The sequence below is a fragment of the Bombina bombina genome, chromosome 4 (assembly GCF_027579735.1).
Source record: "Bombina bombina isolate aBomBom1 chromosome 4, aBomBom1.pri, whole genome shotgun sequence".
Lineage (NCBI taxonomy): Eukaryota > Metazoa > Chordata > Amphibia > Anura > Bombinatoridae > Bombina > Bombina bombina.
The window spans coordinates 483229781-483250608 of NC_069502.1; the positions used below are offsets into that span (position 1 = coordinate 483229781).

The 20828-nt window shown below is 41.0% G+C and overlaps 1 protein-coding gene across 1 annotated transcript in view; it reads right to left on the minus strand.

Annotated features, from left to right (window-relative positions):
- ELOVL5 (ELOVL fatty acid elongase 5) overlaps nt 1–20828 on the minus strand; it is a 102819-nt gene that overhangs the window by 43975 nt on the left and 38016 nt on the right. The window contains 1 exon segment of the mRNA XM_053710383.1: nt 9963–10040. Coding sequence (XP_053566358.1) covers nt 9963–10040 — 78 coding nt within the window.

Genomic DNA, 20828 nt, shown 5'->3' on the forward strand with positions numbered 1-20828 from the left:
AAGGAAAAAGAGGTTGCCGAAGCTTTTTGACCTCTCCTCTGTCCAGAGTAAACGACAAACAGGAAAGATGTTTGACGAAAATCCTTAGTAGCTTGTAAGTAAAACTTCAAGGCACGGACTACGTCCAGATTATGTAAAAGACGTTCCTTCTTTGAAGAAGGATTAGGGCACAACGATGGAACAACAATCTCTTGATTGATATTCTTGTTAGAAACCACCTTAGGTAAAAACCCAGGTTTGGTACGCAGAACTACCTTATCTGCATGAAAAATCAGATAGGGAGAATCACATTGTAAGGCAGATAGCTCAGAGACTCTCCGAGCCGAGGAAATAGCCATCAAAAACAGAACTTTCCAAGATAAAAGTTTAATATCAATGGAATGAAGGGGTTCAAACGGAACTCCTTGAAGAACCTTAAGAACCAAGTTTAAGCTCCACGGGGGAGCAACAGGTTTAAACACAGGCTTAAATCTAACCAAAGCCTGGCAAAATGCCTGGACGTCTGGAACCTCTGCCAGACGCTTGTGCAAAAGAATAGACAGAGCAGAAATCTGTCCCTTTAAGGAACTAGCTGATAATCCTTTGTCCAAGCCCTCTTGGAGAAAAGACAATATTCTAGGAATCCTAACTTTACTCCATGAGTAAGTCTTGGATTCACACCAATAAAGATACTTACTCCATATCTTCTGGTAGATTTTCCTGGTAACAGGCTTTCGTGCCTGTATTAAAGTATCAATGACTGACTCAGAGAAGCCACGCTTTGATAGAATCAAGCGTTCAATCTCCATGCAGTCAGTCTCAGAGAAATTAGATTTGGATGATTGAAAGGACCTTGTATCAGAAGGTCCTGTCTTAGAGGCAGAGTCCATGGTGGAAAGGATGACATGTCCACTAGGTCTGCATACCAAGTCCTACGTGGCCACGCAGGTGCTATCAGAATCACTGATGCTCTCTCCTGTTTGATTTTGGCAATCAGTCGAGGGAGCAGAAGAAACGGTGGAAACACATAAGCCAGGTTGAAGAACCAAGGCGCTGCTAGCGCATCTATCAGCGTCGCTTCTGGGTCCCTGGACCTGGATCCGTAACAAGGAAGCTTGGCGTTCTGGCGAGACGCCATGAGATCCAACTCTGGTTTGCCCCAACGATGAATCAACTGAGCAAACACCTCCGGATGGAGTTCCCACTCCCCCGGACGGAAAGTCTGACGACTTAGAAAATCCGCCTCCCAGTTCTCCACGCCTGGGATATGGATTGCTGACAGGTGGCAAGAGTGGTACTCTGCCCAGCGAATTATTTTTGAGACTTCTAACATCGCTAGGGAACTCCTGGTTCCCCCTTGATGGTTGATGTAAGCCACAGTCATGATGTTGTCCGACTGAAATCTGATGAACCTCAGTGTTGCTAACTGAGGCCAAGCCAGAAGAGCATTGAATATCGCTCTTAACTCCAGAATATTTATTGGAAGGAGTTTCTCCTCCTGAGTCCACGATCCCTGTGCCTTCAGGGAATTCCAGACTGCACCCCAACCTAGAAGGCTGGCATCTGTTGTTACAATTGTCCAATCTGGCCTGCGAAAGGTCATACCCTTGGACAGGTGTACCCGAGACAACCACCAGAGAAGAGAATCTTTGGTCTCTTGATCCAGATTTAGCAGAGGGGACTAATCTGTGTAATCCCCATTCCACTGACTCAGCATGCATAATTGCAGTGGTCTGAGATGAAGGCGCGCAAATGGCACTATGTCCACTGCCGCTACCATTAAGCCGATTACCTCCATACACTGAGCTACCGAAGGGCGCGGAATGGAGTGAAGAACACGGCAAGCATTTAGAAGTTTTGATAACCTGGACTCCGTCAGGTAAATTTTCATTTCTACAGAATCTATAAGAGTCCCTAAGAAGGAGACTCTTGAGAGTGGGGATAGAGAACTCTTTTCCTCGTTCACTTTCCACCTGTGCGACCTCAGAAATGCCAGAACTATCTCTGCATGAGACTTGGCAACTTGAAAGCTTGACGCCTGTATCAGGATGTCGTCTAGATACGGAGCCACCGCTATGCCTCGCGGTCTTAGAACCGCCAGAAGTGAGCCCAGAACCTTTGTAAAGATTCTCGGGGCTGTAGCCAACCCGAAGGGAAGAGCTACAAATTGGTAATGCCTGTCTAGAAAGGCAAACCTTAGAAACCGATGATGATCTTTGTGAATCGGTATGTGAAGGTAGGCATCCTTTGAGTCCACTGTGGTCATGTACTGACCTTGTTGGATCATGGGTAGGATGGTCCGAATAGTTTCCATTTTGAAAGATGGAACTCTGAGGAATTTGTTTAAGATCTTTTTTTTTTTTTTTTTTTCAAACAGTCACAACAACTGCCACAGCTCTACTGTGGCTTTTTACCTCCCTCAAAAACGACTTTGAAGCCTTTTGAGCCCTCCAGAGATGTCCTGGATCATGCAGAGGGAAGCTGAATGAGTCTGTCAGTATTTTTAGCTACACAGAAAAGCACTAAAAAAGGCCCCTCCCACTCATATTACAACAATGGAAAGCCTAAGGAAACTGTTACTAGGCAAAATTCATGCCAGCCATGTGGAAAAAAACTAGGCCCCAATAAGTTTTATCACCAAATACATATAAAAACGATTAAACATGCCAGCAAACGTTTTATATTACATTTTTATAAGAGTATGTATCTCTATTAATAAGCCTGATACCAGTCGCTATAACTGCATTTAAGGCTTTACTTACATTAGTTCGGTATCAGCAGCATTTTCTAGCAAATTCCATCCCTAGAAAAATATTAACTGCACATACCTTATTGCAGGAAAACCTGCACGCCATTCCCTCTCTGAAGTTACCTCACTCCTCAGAAAATGTGAGAACAGCCATGGATCTTAGTTACTTCTGCTAAGATCATAGAAAACGCAGGCAGATTCTTCTTCTAAATACTGCCTGAGATAAACAGTACACTCCGGCACCATTTAAAAATAACAAACTTTTGATTGAAGAATAAACTAAGTATAAAACACCACACTCCTCTTACGACCTCCATCTTGGTTGAGGCTTGCAAGAGAATGACTGGATATGACAGTTAGGGGAGGAGCTATATAGCAGCTCTGCTGTGGGTGATCCTCTTGCAACTTCCTGTTGGGAAGGAGAATATCCCACAAGTAATGGATGATCCGTGGACTGGATACACTTAACAAGAGAAAAAGGCCAGGAAATGTGTGAACATATGAATGCTATGCTAGAGATTGCGGAACAGCTACGTGCAATTAGAGAAGAAAAGAAACATATAGTATCATTGCTATTATTCAGCCTTCCAGGGTCATATCGTGCCCTTATCAATGCTCTAGAAACTAAACCTGAGCCAGAACTAACACTAGAATATGCTAAGGGAAAATTAATTGATGAATACAATAGAAGAAAGGAAAACATACAAAGTGAAGAAAATGAGAGATCAGAGGTAGCTCTGAAGGTGCAAAAAGGCACAAAGCAAAACAACAGTGTTTTCGCTGCAAAAAGGCCGGTCACCTGAAAAAGAACTGCTCAATCTGGAAAGCTGAGCAGCCAAGGTTAGAGCCACCCACAAGAGAAAAAGCTAAGGCAGCCACAAAGGAAACTGCAGCTGCATCATGGAGCGGTAGCTTTAAAGTGACTCAGAATAGTAAACCACATGGCTGGTGCATTGACTCAGGGGCAACTAGTCACATGACAAGTGATGAGACATTCTTCACAGAAATTGATTTCAATGCAATAGACTTCCTAGCGAATGGGAAAAGTATTACAGCGGAAGGTAACGGTCAATGGTTCCTGAATTGCATCACATCATCAGGAGGTAAGCAAAGCATCCTAGTAAAGAATGTTCTGTACATCCCACGTTTAGAAGGAAGCCTCCTATTAGTGAAAACTCCCGCTAACAATGGACTAACAGTCCAGTTCCAAGGCAATGAATGCCCAATTCGAAACAGGAGACAAATACTAGCAAAAGGAAAGTTGAATGAACACCTGTACAAACTCATCACTGAAAGGGAGCAAACCAAAACAACCATTCATAATCCACATAACAAATGTATCCACCTGTGGCACAGGCGATTAGGGCATCGAAACCCAGAAGCCATAAAGGATCTTGCATAGGGAGGTTTATAAGAAGACATGATAATATTGCCTTGCCACATGCTCATGAACTGCACATGTTGTATCAAAGCAAAGGCCACACATACCCACACTTCCACAAGCCAGTCAAAGAAAAACCACTCACCACATGGAACTCATACACAGTGACGTGTGTGGACCAATGAAAACCCCCACACCTGGCGGGAACAGATATTTACTGACCTTCATTGACGATTATTCCAGGTCCACAACAACATATCTGATGAAGCACAAAAGCGAGACATCAGAGAAACGTCAAGAATTTATAGCTACATTCAGCAACAAATTTCATTGAAACCAGGAATAATACGTACCGACAATGGAGGGGAATATATGAGTAAGGAAGTGGAGTCATACCTAAAGAAACAAGGTATTGTACACCAAACAACTGTACCATACAGTCCTGGTCAAAATGGTGTTGCAGAAAGGAAAAAAAAAAAATTGCACCTTCATAGAAATGGCAAGATGCATGCTTTCTGATGCCAATTTACCTAGCCAGTACTGGAGTGAAGCAATAATGACTGCAACATACTTACAGAACAGGCTACCATCAAGTGTTTGTATGTAAAGCATATGCCTATGTTCCAAGTGAGAAACGCTCCAAATTAGAGAACACAGCCATAGAAAGCATTCTTGTGGGTTACAGTGAACAAAGGGCTATAGAATCCTTCATCCAAAGACCAACAAGATCACAATAAGCCGCAGTGTTTATTTTGATGAAAGCCAAACATCAGAAAAAAAAATGTCCCTCGAAAGCCATGAAGAGAAACTGTCCACTGAACCAGCAAGAGATGCTGACCAAAGTGAAGCTGTGCAGGAGACAGAACAAGAAGTGGAGCTTACAATAGAAAAATTAGCTACTCACAAACCAGTAGAACCCACTGAACAACCAGAAATCAGAAAACGACTCAGGTGATGAAAGGGATACCACCCCACAAGCTGTCATACATCGCTAAGACACATGAAACACTCATACGAACATCCTGGGAAGATATAGAAAAATTGACAAAAAGGGAAGCCAATCAATGGAGAAAGGCAGCCGAAGAAGAAATAAAATCACTTCAGGAAAATAAAACCTGGACACTCACTGAGCTCCCCCCCCTGGTGTAAAAACTATAGGAAGCAAATGGACTTAGAAATCTGGAGAAGATTACGATTAAACTTGCGCTCCAGTTGTAAAGCACTCCACCATCAGAGCGCTCCTTAGCATTACAGCCGGAAAAGGAATGCAAGTGAGGCACCTGGACGTCAAAACTGCTTTCCTATATGGATATATCAAGGAGAATCTCTACATGGAACAGCCACCTGGATTTGAGAAGGAACAGAACCTTGTATGTAAACTTCAAAAGAGCATCTATGGACTAAAGCAAGCTGCGAGAATGTGGAATGAAAAAGTGAATGAAGTACTCATGAAACAAGGATTCTCAAGAAGCACAGCAGATCATGATTATATTCAAGGCATCAAGAAAACAAATGGATATACATCCTAATTTATGTTGATGATATCATAACTTGTTTTGAACAAGGGGATTATGACCGAATAGTTCACATATTAAAACAGAACTTTGATATTAAAGAACTAGGGAGCATCACTCAATCCAAATAGAGAGGAAAGAGGATGGAAGCTATCTTCTTAACCAAAGTAGGAAATTGCAGAAATATCAGAGCAGTTTCACATGCAAGATGCAAAAGAGGTGAAAACACCTATGGAACCAGATTACCTGAAAAACAACGGAATAGAAAACTTGTTACCCAATAATGACAATTACCGAAGGGCAATTGGAAAATTGCTATACATTGCCACCGTGACAAGACCAGACATTGCCGCAGCAGTGGGTATACTCTGTAGAAAAGTTGCGACACCATGTCAACGTTCCTGGAATGCAGTAAAGAGGGTGATACAGTACCTAAAAGGAACAATTCGGATGAACCTGCAACTGCCAGCAATATCAAACCCAAAACTAATTGGATATGTTGATTCTGATTATGCCGGAGATACCACTGACCGCAAGTCTACAAGTGGTTACATCTTCCAGTATGGAAAAGGAACAATAAGTTGGTCTAGTCGAAAACAAGTGACTGTTGCACTCTCTTCAACGGAAGCAGAATATATAGCAGCAGCACATGCATGTCAAGAAGCAATTTTGATTTGTCAACTTCTACTAGATATGGGACTGGATGGGTCTAAACCCATACCAATCCTTGAAGACAACCATGGGTGTATAAAGTTGACACAATCAGAAAGAGTCAATCCTCGAACCAAGCACATTGATGTAAAATATCATTTGCTCAGGGACATGCAAGAACAAGGCACTATTGACATTCAATATTGCTCATCGGAAGAGATGACTCCAGACGCACTCACTAAACCGTTGCCAAGGGAACGTAATTGTTTTCTTCAAAAGAAACTGAATGTGGTATAATTACGTACATGTCGTTAAGAAGGGGTGTTGGGAAATACATCAGTATGTACTTACCACATGTATGAACAACATTAATGGGACAGTTTATTCAAAAAATCTCTCCCCTTTAATTTGTTCCCAATGATGCACGTTACCTGCTGGAGTGTATTAAATTGTTTATAAGTATTTCCTTTACCCATATATTGGCATTTGAAATAGTTGAATTAGCCTGTGGTGTCCCTTCCTACTCTGAAAGTTTCTGGCCTTAGGTCCAAACTATAGATAAGATGTGGGGTATAGAAGAGATAAAGTAATAAAATGTTAATTTTTCCATTGTTCTCTCCAAGTATTGGTCTTTGGTTTTTGGACAGATATAAGATAAACCAGCTAATTCATATACACAAATAATCCTTAAAAAAGTAAATTCTCATACATTTTATACTCAGCAGCTGGTAATAAAAGTAATTGGAAACACATTAAGGGAATTTTTTTTACAGTGTACTGTCCCTTTAAGGCTGTAGATGGTGCTGTACAGTTTAGATTAAGAATTGTTTATATCTGTGAACTTGTTCATTCACTAACAGGAAGGAAGTTGTGTTCTTTTTCTCTATTGTGTTTTCTCCTCTCTGTGTGCTGACCACTGTTTACAAGTTATTGATATGTTCTAAATGCTGCTATTGCATCTGTTTAAGTAAAGCCTAATGCAGTATTCCTAAAAGCTTCCAGTGTCTTTTTGATAAATAACCAACAAGTGGCACCCGGTGTGGTCTTCTGCTGCTGTAGCCCATCTGCTTCAAGGATCGACGTGTTGTGCGTTTAGAGATGGTATTCTGCATACCTTGGTTGTAACGAGTGGTTATTTGAGTTACTGTTGCGTTTCTATCATCTCGAACCAGTCTGCCCATTCTCCTCTGACCTCTGACATCAACAAGGCATTGTCATCCACATAACTGCCACTCACTGGATATTTTCTCTTTTTCAGAGCATTCTCTGTAAACCCTAGAGATGGTTGTACGTGAAAATGCCAGTTTATCAGCAGTTTTTTTAAATACTCAGACCAGTCCATCTGGCACCAACAACCATGCCACGTTCAAAGTCACTTAAAGGTACATGAAACCCAAAAATGTTCTTTCATTCTCTTGGTATCATTTGTTGAAGGAGCAGCAATGCACTACTACTTTCTAACTGAACACACGGGTGAGCCAATCACATTCAATATATTTATGCAGCCACCAATCAACACCTAGAACCTAGATTCTCTGCTGCTCATGAACTTGCCTAGATAAACCTTTCAGCAAATGATAACAAGAGAAGGAACAAAATTAAATAATAGAAATAAACTGGAAAGTTGTTTAAAATTATATTCTCTATCTGAATAATGAAAGAACATTTTTGGGTTTCATGTCCCTTTAAATCCAATTTCTTCCCCATTCTGATGCTCAGTATGAACTTCAGCAAGTCATCTTCACCACGTATAGATGCCTAAATGCATTGAGTTGCTGCCATATGTTTGGCTGATTAGCAATTTGTGTTACCAAGCAATTTAACAGGTGTACCTAATAAAGTGGCCGGTGACTATACACACACACACATATACATGCAGTATCCTTTCATTATTTTGTCTCATTTTTCAGTAATTCAGTTGTGAAAATTGTGTTTTTTCCCCAATTCTGAAAACCAGAATATTGCACTGCAGACTAAAAACATTTAATTTGGCTTATATATATGTTCCTAATTGCCCTAAGGGTGGGGGTAAGATACTGGTGCAGAGTTTAACTTTTTATATTAATGGTCTTCCCTTTTAAGTATCTGCACAAGAGTTTGTTTCTCTTTTTAAATGGCTACTAGTAAAAAAAGTCAAAATTTAAGTTTCATCATTTAGCTAAAGCATGAACAATTTTTTTTAAAAACAAAACAAACACATGTTCCGGAATACTACCATTATTAAAATGTGCACATTCTTTTTATATGCACACTTTCTGAGGTTCCTGCTCCTACTGAGCATGTGTAAAAGTGTGTATGTATTTTGTTATTGGCTGATGGCTGTCACATGATACAAAGGGAGAGAACATTGGATTAACTTTGAAATTTGCCAGAAACTATTCTACTACTCGTCCAAATTCAAAGTAAGTGCTAGTTTGTTGTCTTTTTATAGTGTAGTATGTTTCAAGTATTCAATTCCACTGTATTTAGTAATATATGTCTACATTGAAGTCTTCAAAACAGGAAGCAAACTGCAAACCTTTTTAATTGATAAACAATGTTTATATAGTTTAACCTAACATTCTACACCTCTCAAGAAATCAATTTTTTCAAATAATGAGAAATTGCTAATAAGAAAAATTGAGATAGATGATCCAAGAAAAAGATGAAAATGTTTAAATTCATACTATAAAAATGCTAATTTTTATTTTAAATTCCTGAAATGTTGCTTTTTGGTCCACTGTGCCCCTATTGTATCTACCTGCTTCTGTAGTCCATGCATCATGGTGGAGAAGAAGCAATGCAAGAGCGGCAGCTGAGCTCTGCAAATAACTATAGCAACTTTAGCACCATGCCTTCGTCCCTCCCCTGTGGTGACTCTCTGCAGACTCGCTGCACTTATATTGAAGCAAGACCCGTGCGCCCGGTGGAAGGTGGTAGAGGTGGCTAGCCCTCCAAGAAATTTATTTTGTGGACTCTTTTTCCCTACTTTAAAATATGCAAAACACATCTATACATTGGTTACCACAGGCCATATTATTACTAGCTGTGGGGAAGAACAGGGAAATTCAACAATAAACAAGGCTGTTATTTAGTGAGTCAAAATATATATTTGATTTTTGCCTGATAGTCACAGCTATGGGACTAATAATACTTTAGTTTTAAAATATTATATTTGTGAAAAACATTTTGCAGATGGTTCCTCGTGTGTTATGAGTGGATGAGCTGTCTCTAAAGAAAATTTAATACTGTACAGCAATTTCCTTCAAATAGCAAACTCTTACTAAGTAAAACATACCATGAGTAAGTTGACAAATACTTTTCTTGACAAAACATTGTTGATGTTTATCACAGTGGCCACTGTAATGTTTATAATGTGCACACACAGACATACACAGTTATTACACTAAATAAAATGTGCATAAAGAAATGTAGATTGTCAATACTCATGTGCCCTGCTTGCTTATTCTGCTGCAAAGTGTCCCTGGATTTTATTTTATTTTTTAAATGTAAGAATGGTAAATCCTCAAATTTATAAAATAAATAAAAATAATGAATAAAAAAACAGCCTCTTTAATATGCACTTACAGCGTGCATTGTGGATTTCCTCTGTCAGTAGTTTATTTATATTAGAGTGTTTGCTTTGTATTCACATACAGTATTATCTTATCTTTATGTACACAATAAATACAAAGTAATTGTATCTTACCTTCATATCAGCGTCACCACCACTGTGAGTATCTTGACAAAAAAAGTTGTAGCCACCTTCCCATACTCCAGTAACAAGCTAGAAAAATAGATGTGGATTGTTAGAATGCGTCTATTTTTGTAAACTCCAAAGGGATTTTTGACAGTTTTAAATTTGCTTTTTTTACGGATATAATTTTTAATAAACAAAGTCAAATTATGTAATGATTTAAAAATAATCGCAACATGCATAGTTTCCCAGTGTTGTTGGCACAGCTATGCCATTAGTTGTTTACTTTTGTAATGATGGCGTCCCTCCAAAATTCATCTTAGTATCAGTACATGTTGTTTCACTCTATCTTAGAACCACAGGCAGTTCACATTTCCCTATTGCCACTAAAAGATGCAATTTGTAATATGTTTCTGAAAAACATGTTTTAGTTCTGATTTATTAATAAAGAATTTCTTTAGGTATGTAAAGGCTTCTTCTGATCGCCATCAACAATTTGTGGTAACACTACTAAAGCTTTATAAACATTAAATACTTATTTTCTGTAAACTTAAATTTAAAGGGATACTGAACCCAATTTTTTTCTTCCATGATTCAGATAGTGCATGCAATTTTAAGCAACATTCCAATTTATCAATTTTTCTTTGTTCTCTTGGTATCTATAATTGAAAACGCTGGCATGTAAGCTTACAAGCCTGCCCATTTTTAGTTTAGCACCCTGGATAGCGCTTGCGGATTGGTGGCTACATTTGAAAGCTGTTAAAAGCAGGGGTTGACTTTAAATTAAAAACATTATTAAAGTTAGCGAACAGCTTAAAAGGGACTGTAAAGTGAAAATTAAACTTTGATGATTCATATGGAAATTTCTAATTTACTTCTGTCATCAAATGTAATGTGTTCTTATGTTTTACTTTTCTGAAGAGCTTACCTAAAAAGGCCAAGGAGGAGCAATGCACTAGCTTATGAATGGTGGCTGTACATATATGCCTCTTGTCATTGGCTCACCTGATCTGTTCAGCTAGCTCCCAGGAGTGTGTTGCTGCTCCTGAGCCTACTCTTAAACAAATACCAAGATAATTAAGCAAATTTGATAACAGAAGTCAGAAGATTTTTTTTTTTTAATTTCATGTGCTATCTGAATCATGAAGATGCAATTGTCAGTTTACTGTCCCATTAAAGCGAACCTCTAGTATAAAATATTTAAATTACAGCACTTTATTTTTTTAGACAAAACCCTTTGTTTAGCCGGAACCCACCACACACATGCACAGCTCCAAATAAGGACAGGGCCAGTAAGCCCATCAGGAACAAGAATAAGTATGTATGCTCCAATCACCCAAAGACCCAGGTGGTGTTGCAGAACCACCACTTTGGCTATGCGTTGAATACCTTAGCAGTGCAAATACACTAGTACTAACATATTTATGGATTTATTCCTAGCCATAAGTCATGTCATCACTAAGGCAAACAAAAAAACATAAAATTATGCTTACCTGATAATTTTCTTTACTTCAGATGGAAAGAGTCCACAGCTGCATTCATTACTTTTGGGAATTCAGAACCTGGCCACCAGGAGGAAGCAAAGACACCCCAGCCAAAAGCTTAAATACCTCTCCCAATTCCCTCATCCCCCAGTCATTCTGCCGAGGAACAAGGAACAGTAGAAGAAATATCAGGGTGAAAAGGTGCCAGAAGAATAAAAATAACAGATGCCCCACATAAAAAAAAAAAACACGGGTAAGCATAATTTATGTTTTTCTTCATAAATGGAAAGAGTCCACAGGTGCAATCATTACTTTTTGGGAAAACAATACCCAAGCTATAGAGGACAATGAATGCAGAACAGGAGGGTACAAAAGGCGGCTCATTCTGAGGGCACCAGGATTGCAAACCGTACCCAATAAACCCTGCTTTGTCCGAAGCCGAGAAAACTTTGAGAAAGGAAAAAGCCCAAGGACACTGACCCGCAGATAGTCCATAAGCCGAGCTAGAGACCGCAGAAATAGACTCGACTGAGCCAAAGCGCCTCCAGGAGACACCGCCGCACAGCAGTCGGTCCCTCACAACACACCCCTTACCAGAGAAAGGGATCAACTACCGAAACCCCCCCCCCCAAAAAAAGGAGAAGACGTGGAAGAAAAGATTGCTGAAAGGCCCCTAGATAGGGTGCAAACAGTTCCAAAATAAAAATAAGGAACTCCAAGCCCAAGCCAAGCTCACAGAGACCCGAACCGGTTTTAAGAAACAAGGCAGGCAACGCCCAGACCCCGGAATGTACAGAAACTACAAGGTTAAAACCGTGAATCTGAAAACAAGAAGAAAACTTCTCTTAAATACAGTGCAACCGCACCCTAAAAGACAACTGAAGACAGAGTCCTCAGGTCACAAGATAACTCACAATACCGAAATATTCAGAGATCAAACACGTGCAGCAAACCTGAATAAGTGAATACCGGAGTCAACACCACACACCACAGTCATCCCGGATGACTCTGATAAAAGACTTGTAGGCAAGGAAGAGCAGCTGAAAAGAGATATCAAACCCCAATCATCAGACTGCTAAACATCCACGAAATAGTGGGCACACCACAGGCTATCTAAAAGCACCGAACCTCAGTGACCCGAGGACAGACAACAGATCTCAGATCCTAAAGAAGAGAGACCAATGGCACTACTGATTCTTATAGCGGACTGTTGCCTAATTGAAAGGATACTCCAGTACAATGAGAGTGAGTTCCTAGGTTGGTGCTGTGTACAGAGGAGATACTGAGTACAGAAGAAAGTTGGATAGAAAAACTAACCAACTAAAAGTATACACAAATAGCACTCGCGAGTGCTATTTGTGTATACTTTTAGTTGGTTAGTTTTTCTATCCAACTTTCTTCTGTACTCAAGATCTCAGATCCTGCTCCACCCCGGGCCAGCCCAAGCGACGGGCAGGTCTGAAAAAACAGGGGAACAGGAAGTTCCCCAAATACCAGGAAGGACGAAATGGAGAGGACTCAGCCCCCCAAACAGAACTTGGATGCTAACCCAAGAGCTTCTCCAAATAGGTACTCTCAAGGAGAACCACAAAGGAGATGAACATAGCAGAAAACCTCAATGAAGACTTAGCATACTGACAGTCTCAACATGGAGATTCCCAAATCCCCAGATGGACCAGAACAATACCCAGAGGGATAAACTGCTCACCCTTACAGGCTAAAAACACCTGTCCCAGCCTCCTGTACACAAGACAGGACAACAACCCTCCAGTGAGAGGAACAACCCCTCCTACGAAGGATAAATAACCCCCCCAAAGGGAAGGGCACAAATAAAAACAGCACACATGCTCACAAGACATGAGCCAGAGACTGATGAAAACAAGAAGCCGAATGAAAAACATCCAGAACACCTGAAGACAGAAAGAACTCCCTCCCGAAGGGGAGTATACATCGTTCAAAGAAAAGGCAAGCCATAGGAATTATCGGCAAGCGCCCAGAAACCTGTCCAAGCTGCTAGAAGGCTCAACTAGCCAGTCCTTAGGCCATAGCCTATGTTCCCCGGAAAAAACTGGATCGCCCCAAACCAGCCACAGGATCAGAAAACTTCTGGACAGCCAGAAAGATCCCAAACAAAACTAAAGGCCCATAATTGTTTAAAACAAATGCCCCAGGGAACACAAAATCCCCGTCTGAAAAATCAGACCTCACAGGCGAATAAGCAGACTAATCCGGAAACAGGGACAAAACTCACTCATAAAACTCGACCCCAAAGGAAGAGAACCCCCCTTACAGGAGTCTAACACTAAACAAAAGAGCTAGGGCACAACAGAGGCGTGCCAAGACCCCGGAGACCAGAGGAGAATATCGAGGATAAAGTCAGCCGAAGATCGAGTAGCACAAGACTAGTCTCCATATCTCCTCAGTGTACGTAAATAGGAGGACTACACCCAAGGAAAAAGAATGCAGAGCATCCCAAAACTCCCGGTAGAGTAAACCCGTAAGCAAAGCTTGGGGAAGGAGACAACCCAGCCTAACGTCCCTGATAGGGAGACAACAAACTCCCGAAAGCAGGAAAAGTCACGCAGCCCTCCTTAAAGAGAGTAAAATTATCGGATGGCTCTTTCCCAAACCACAAGGCTACCTTGTAACACCCATAAGGCGGCCAAACCACTAAGGGGAACGGACACGTCCAGAAATCCCGACCCGAAGGAAGAGAAGCTCTAAAAGGAACGAGTCCAGGAAAAGGAAATTACAAGGAGCCCCTGAAAGGCAAGACTGCCAGGAACCTGCGGCAAGGAGGACCTAAGTCCTCCAAATTCCAACCCACGTGGGAAGGAAACACTTTAAGTCCCGATGAAATAACGGAAACAACCGACTGTGTCACAGCGGAACCTTACCGTGTCCCAGTCCACCAGCTAGAAAGGCTAACAAGAACTGAACAAATCCTCCATGCCTCGAACTGAGCTTGTAAAAGAAAAACATAGGAATAACACAAATAGTAATGTGAAACACCCGGCGCCCCAACCGGACCAGCCAGGCAGAACAGGCGCCACGTGTCTGAAACAGGCCGCAAGACAGAAGGGTCCGAACCCAATCAGGACCAGCCTGAACTCAGGGTCAATACTGTCAAGGCTGCAGATAGACATCCCCAGAGATGGAGAATAAACATCAGACAAACATAGGTCTAACATGTCCTCACACCAAACCAGTGTTAATTTCGTCGACTAAAACTAGACTAAAATGACTATAAAACTAAAGAAATTCTGATGACTAAAATACGACTAAAACTAAAATGACATTTTAGTCAAAAGACTATGACTAAAACTAAATCAAAATGACATTTTAGTCAAAAGACTATGACTAAAACTAAATCAAAATGACATTTTAGTCAAAAGACTATGACTAAAACTAAATCAAAATTTGCTGACAAAAACATTTTATGCAAGGTGTTAATCAATCCCTATCCAATTACTGCTCTTTTGTAAAATTTACTAAACTTAATTTTATTAAATTTTAAGATAAATAAAGACATGTTATATACCACAACAGTTAAATCTGTTAAATCTGTATTGCATGTTCAAACCTTAATACCATAAATCAAATCAGGTTAATAAACCTTTACTCCAGGACTATATAATTTGTTTCAAAGTTCTAGAGCAGTGATAATTTTGTTGCCGAAAATGTTTCGAATCTGTGAACAATAAATTGATTCTTCCTATAGAAATAAGCATAACCCATGAGTATGGATTTAAGTTATGCTGTGCCTGTGCTAGCTGCAGAAACTTTTTGTTATGTTGAGTTACTTGATACTTGTTTTAATTATTAACAGAGAACTGTTAAAGATTTTATATTGGGTAATATGTGCAATACAGCCAATACAGTTTACAGTTTTGTTTTTTTTATATTTTAAAGTTGCACTTCTGTATATCCAGTAGATTTTAGTCGACTAAATCTCCAGTAGATACTAGAGATTTAGTCGACTAAAATCTACTGGAGATTCAGTCGACTAAAACTAGACTAAAACTAAAACAATTCAGATGACTAAAATACGACTAAAACTAAAATGGCATTTTAGTCAAAAGACTAAAACTAAGACTAAATTGAAATTTGTCGTCAAAATTAACACTGCACCAAACAAGTTTCCGTAAAAGTAAACTGAGCGATCAAAAATCGCGAGCATCGATTCCAGAAAAATTCCCGAAGGAAATACATGAACATGAGCTCAAATAAAAAAATCATCCTAACTGGATTAAAATAAAATTAAGGCAACCCGTAGGTTATAGCCAAAGAAGAACAGACACACCCGTAGGACCGGTATCCTGTTCTCACAGCTCAGGCCTGGAAAGGATACTCAGTAAACAAGGCTATAGAAAGATTACTTCATCCTCATATAGCTAATACTGCAAGCCACTTGAAGTAGAAGACTGAGAATTGCCATATCCGTTAAGGATAGGATCCTCCAACAACGCCAGAATGTGTCTCAAACGGACACGAATGCCCGCCAGTCTGTAGCAAAAGGCACAGCATACCTTTGCCGGAGCAGAAGACGACTCCAAAGGTTAACCCCCGGAAGCCTCAGGGACAGTTGTTCCCCTAGAGAGCTGAGCAAGCCATCCCATGCCTGAAGAACCCCGGTCAACAGAACACGTACAATAGCGCAAGCACACTTCTGGTAGTTACAGATGCGCCATTGCCATAACAATAGACATGCAAAAACGTGCCATGACCTCCGGGGGGAACAAGCAAAATCTGGGTTACCTGCATGTGTAGTAAGCATTGGTGGTAGGGAACTTGCCACTCGGTGAACGGAACCCCAGAGACGGATGGCTCAGTGGCCCCTTGATTCCCTGATCCAGAGGAATTGAGCGCTCTAAGAAGGCATTCTGAACATAACTGAAGGGCATGTATCACCCGGGCCAATTTGTATTCCTCACAAGAAAAAGAATCTGAGTCAGAAACGTGCATCTCCACCATATCAGAATCCTCCATAACTGGGATACTGAATACAAAAAAAGGACCAAATAAGAAACTGTAAATTACACCTGACACCCACAATGACTGGGGCACTCACCATCTCCTAGGACCCAGACACCAGCAGACCAGAAATTTTCCGATGTCAGGAATGTGAAAATGGAGAACAAAGCCGTGTGGTCCAAAAAGCGCGCTCAACCGAAAAGGCTGCATCACTTCCAAAGGCCGTTATGTTCCATAGCCTAGAGCCTAAATAACAATTCAATAACCCCCCCTCAGGAGATATTAACCCTTGATTCCAAGATACAAAAGGAGCCTCACTGAGGCCCTAAGTTATAGTTAGTCCCACAAGGTGGTAGCCTCTCGGGAAAACATTTGTAATACAGACAATCATAACAAAAGTAAAAATGAAACGATCTTACCAGAATCCACGCCGTGGAACAGGAACACGGCCCTTCAAGAGAGAAAGATAGTAGCATTGCCTCTGCCATGGACTTGAGAGAAGCAGGTAGCAAAACTCGTCAACGCTGATTGCTTATGGAGCTGTTAATATGAGTCGGCATGGTTTCACAGAAAGACTCTCCCTGCATCTCCAGACTCTAACTTTCATCCATGCTCTCACTGAGAGGCTGACAGGACTACTTAAAACTCCAGTCCCATGACAAAGAGTACTACCCTCCATAAGAGACTATTGAAAACTTCTGACACTTGTCTGCCAACCTCCTGGGACGAAAGACAAAGAATGACTGGGGGGTGGGGGAAATTGGGAGAGGTATTTAAGCCTTTGGCTGGGGTGTCTTTGCCTCCTCTTGGTGGCCAGGTTCTGAATTCCCAAAAGTAATGAATGCAGCTGTGGACTCTTTACATTTATGAAGAAAAATGTTCTAGAATGTTGCCTCTTGCTACTTATAAAATATGTAAAACTAAGTTTGTTTGTTTGTTTGTTTTTTTTACCTTTTTTTAAATAATTTTTATTGAGGATTAATGCAAAGTACAGCATACATATATTGTTTCAAAAAGTGCATGAATGCACCAGGAGATAAACAGTAAAACTAAGTTTTATACCTATGAATAAGTGTTATCCAAATTGGTCTGGCAGCTTTATTTATAGTAGAAAAATTATATTGCACGTACATTGGAGCTACATACTGGTGAGATGAAATGACCAATCTTATACATTTTAATATCAATAGTAATTTTAGCATTTACAGAAGAACCTATGTTGACTAATATTTGTTAATATAATGTTAAATACTGCTGTGATAAAAAGGTAATAAAACAGGACCTCACTGTAAACATTAGGATCTGAGAGACTTCTAAGCAAGACGTTAACAGAACATGTAACTTGTAAATCTAGGCCACTGAAAGCATTGTTGCAAGACGTAAATATTATCTTAAACAGGAAGGTCAATTATTGTAAGCAGAAATAATCTTGTGGTTTAATTATTCATTGTACATATAACATTTGTCACTGAAGGTTGCAAGCTTGAAATGGATTACCTATAAACGATTGAGTGACTTTAAGGTCCCCTTAAGGGCCAAGTCAGCAAATAACAAAATGTATGCTTACCTGATAAATTTATTTCTCTTGTGGTGTATCCAGTCCACGGATCATCCATTACTTGTGGGATATTCTCCTTCCCAACAGGAAGCTGCAAGAGGATCACCCACAGCAGAGCTGTCTATATAGCTTCTCCCCTAACTGCCAACCCCCAGTCATTCGACCGAAGACAAGCAAGAGAAAGGAGAAACTATAGGGTGCAGTGGTGACTGTAGATTAAAAATAAAAAACACCTGCCTTAAAATTACAGGGCGGGCCGTGGACTGGATACACCACAAGAGAAATACATTTATCAGGTAAGCATAAATTTTGTTTTCTCTTGTAAGGTGTATCCAGTCCACGGATCATCCATTACTTGTGGGATACCAATACCAAAGCTATAGGACATGGATGAAGGGAGGGACAAGGCAGGCGCTTAAACGGAAGGCACCACTGCCTGTAAGACCTTTCTCCCAAAAATAGCCTCCGAAGAAGCAAAAGTATCAAATTTATAGAATTTAGAAAAAGTATGAAGCGAAGACCAAGTCGTCGCCTTACAAATCTGTTCAACAGAAGCCTCATTCTTAAAAGCCCATGTGGAAGCTACCGCTCTAGTAGAATGAGCTGTAATTCTTTCAGGAGGCTGCTGGCCAGCAGTCTCATAAGCTAAGCGTATTATACTCCTTAGCCAAAAAGAAAGAAGTTGCCAAAGCCTTTTGGCCTCTCCTCTGTCCAGAGTAGACAACAAACAATGCAGATGTTTGACGAAAATCTTTAGTAGCTTGTAAATAAAACTTTAAAGCACGAACCACGTCAAGATTGTGTAATAGACGTTCCTTCTTTGAAGAAGGATTAGGACACAGTGACGGAACAACAATCTCCTGATTGATATTTTTATTAGATACCACCTTAGGTAGAAAACCAGGTTTGGTACGTAACACTACCTTATCTGCATGGAAAATGAGATAAGGGGAATCACATTGTAAAGCAGATAACTCCGAAACTCTTCGAGCCGAGGAGGTAGCTACTAAAAACAGAACTTTCCAAGATAAGAGCTTAACATCTATGGAATGCAAAGGTTCAAACGGAACCCCTTGAAGAACTTTAAGAACTAAATTTAAACTCCATGGCAGAGCAACAGGTTTAAACACAGGCTTGATTCTAACCAGAGCCTGACAAAATGCCTGAACATCTGGAACCCAAGTCAGACGTTTGTGCAAAAGAATAGACAGAGCAGAAATCTGTCCCTTTAAGGAACTAGCTGACAATCCCTTCTCCAATCCTTCTTGGAGAAAAGATAATATCCTAGGAATCCTGACTTTACTCCATGAGTAACCCTTGGATTCACACCAATGAAGATATTTACACCATATCTTATGATAGATTTTCCTGGTGACAGGCTTTCGCGCCTGTATTAAGGTATTAATGACGGACTCTGAGAAACCACGCTTTGATAAAATCAAGTGTTCAATCTCCAAGCAGTCAGACGCAGAGAAATTAGATTTGGATGGTTGAAAGGACCCTGAAGTAGAAGGTCCTGTCTCAGCGGCAGAGTCCATGGTGGAAAGGATGACATGTCCACCATATCTGCATATCAAGTCCTGCGTGGCCACGCAGGTGCTATCAAAATCACCGAAGCTCTCTCCTGCTTGATCTTGGCAATCAGACGAGGGAGCAGAGGAAACGGTGGAAACACATAAGCCAGGTTGAAGGACCAAGGCGCTGCTAGAGCATCTATCAGTGCTGCCTTGGGATCCCTGGACCTGGATCTGTAACAAGGAAGCTTGGCGTTCTGACGAGACGCCATGAGATCCAGTTCTGGTTTGCCCCAAAGTTGAATCAACTGTGCAAAAATCTCCGGATGGAGTTCCCACTCCCCCGGATGAAAAGTCTGTCGACTTAGAAAATCCGCATCCCAGTTCTCTACTCCTGGGATATGGATAGCTGATAGATGGCAAGAGTGAACCTCTGCCCATAGAATTATTTTTGAAACCTCCAACATTGCTAGGGAACTCCTTGTTCCCCCTTGATGGTTGATGTAAGCTACAGTCGTGATGTTGTCCGACTGAAATCTGATGAACCTGACCGCAGCAAGCTGAGGCCAAGCCTGAAGAGCATTGAATATCGCTCTTAGTTCCAGAATGTTTATCGGAAGGAGTGCTTCCTCCTGAGTCCACGAGCCCTGAGCCTTCAGGGAGTTCCAGACTGCACCCCAGCCCAGAAGGCTGGCATCTGTTGTTACTATTGTCCAATCTGGCCTGCGGAAGGTCATACCCTTGGACAGATGGACCCGAGATAGCCACCAGAGAAGAGAATCCCTGGTCTCTTGATCCAGATTTAGTAGAGGGAACAAATCTGTGTAATCCCCATTCCACTGACTGAGCATGCAGAGTTGCAGCGGTCTGAGATGTAGGCGGGCAAATGGCACTATGTCCATTGCCGCTATCATTAAGCCGATTACTTCCATACACTGAGCCACTGAAGGGCGAGAAGTAGAATAAAGAACACGGCAGGAATTTAGAAGTTTTGACAACCTGGCCTCTGTCAGGTAAATCTTCATTTCTACAGAATCTATCAGAGTTCCTAGGAAGGAAACTCTTGTGAGAGGGGATAGAGAACTCTTTTCTTTGTTCACTTTCCACCCATGAGACCTCAGGAATGCCAGAACAATGTCTGTATGGGACCTGGCGATTTGAAAATTCGACGCCTGTATCAGAATGTCGTCTAGGTAAGGGGCTACTGCTATACCCCGCGGCCTTAGGACCGCCAGGAGTGACCCCAGAACCTTTGTAAAGATTCTTGGTGCAGTAGCTGACCCAAAGGGAAGAGCCACAAACTGGTAATGCCTGTCTAGGAAGGCGAACCTGAGAAACCGATGATGAT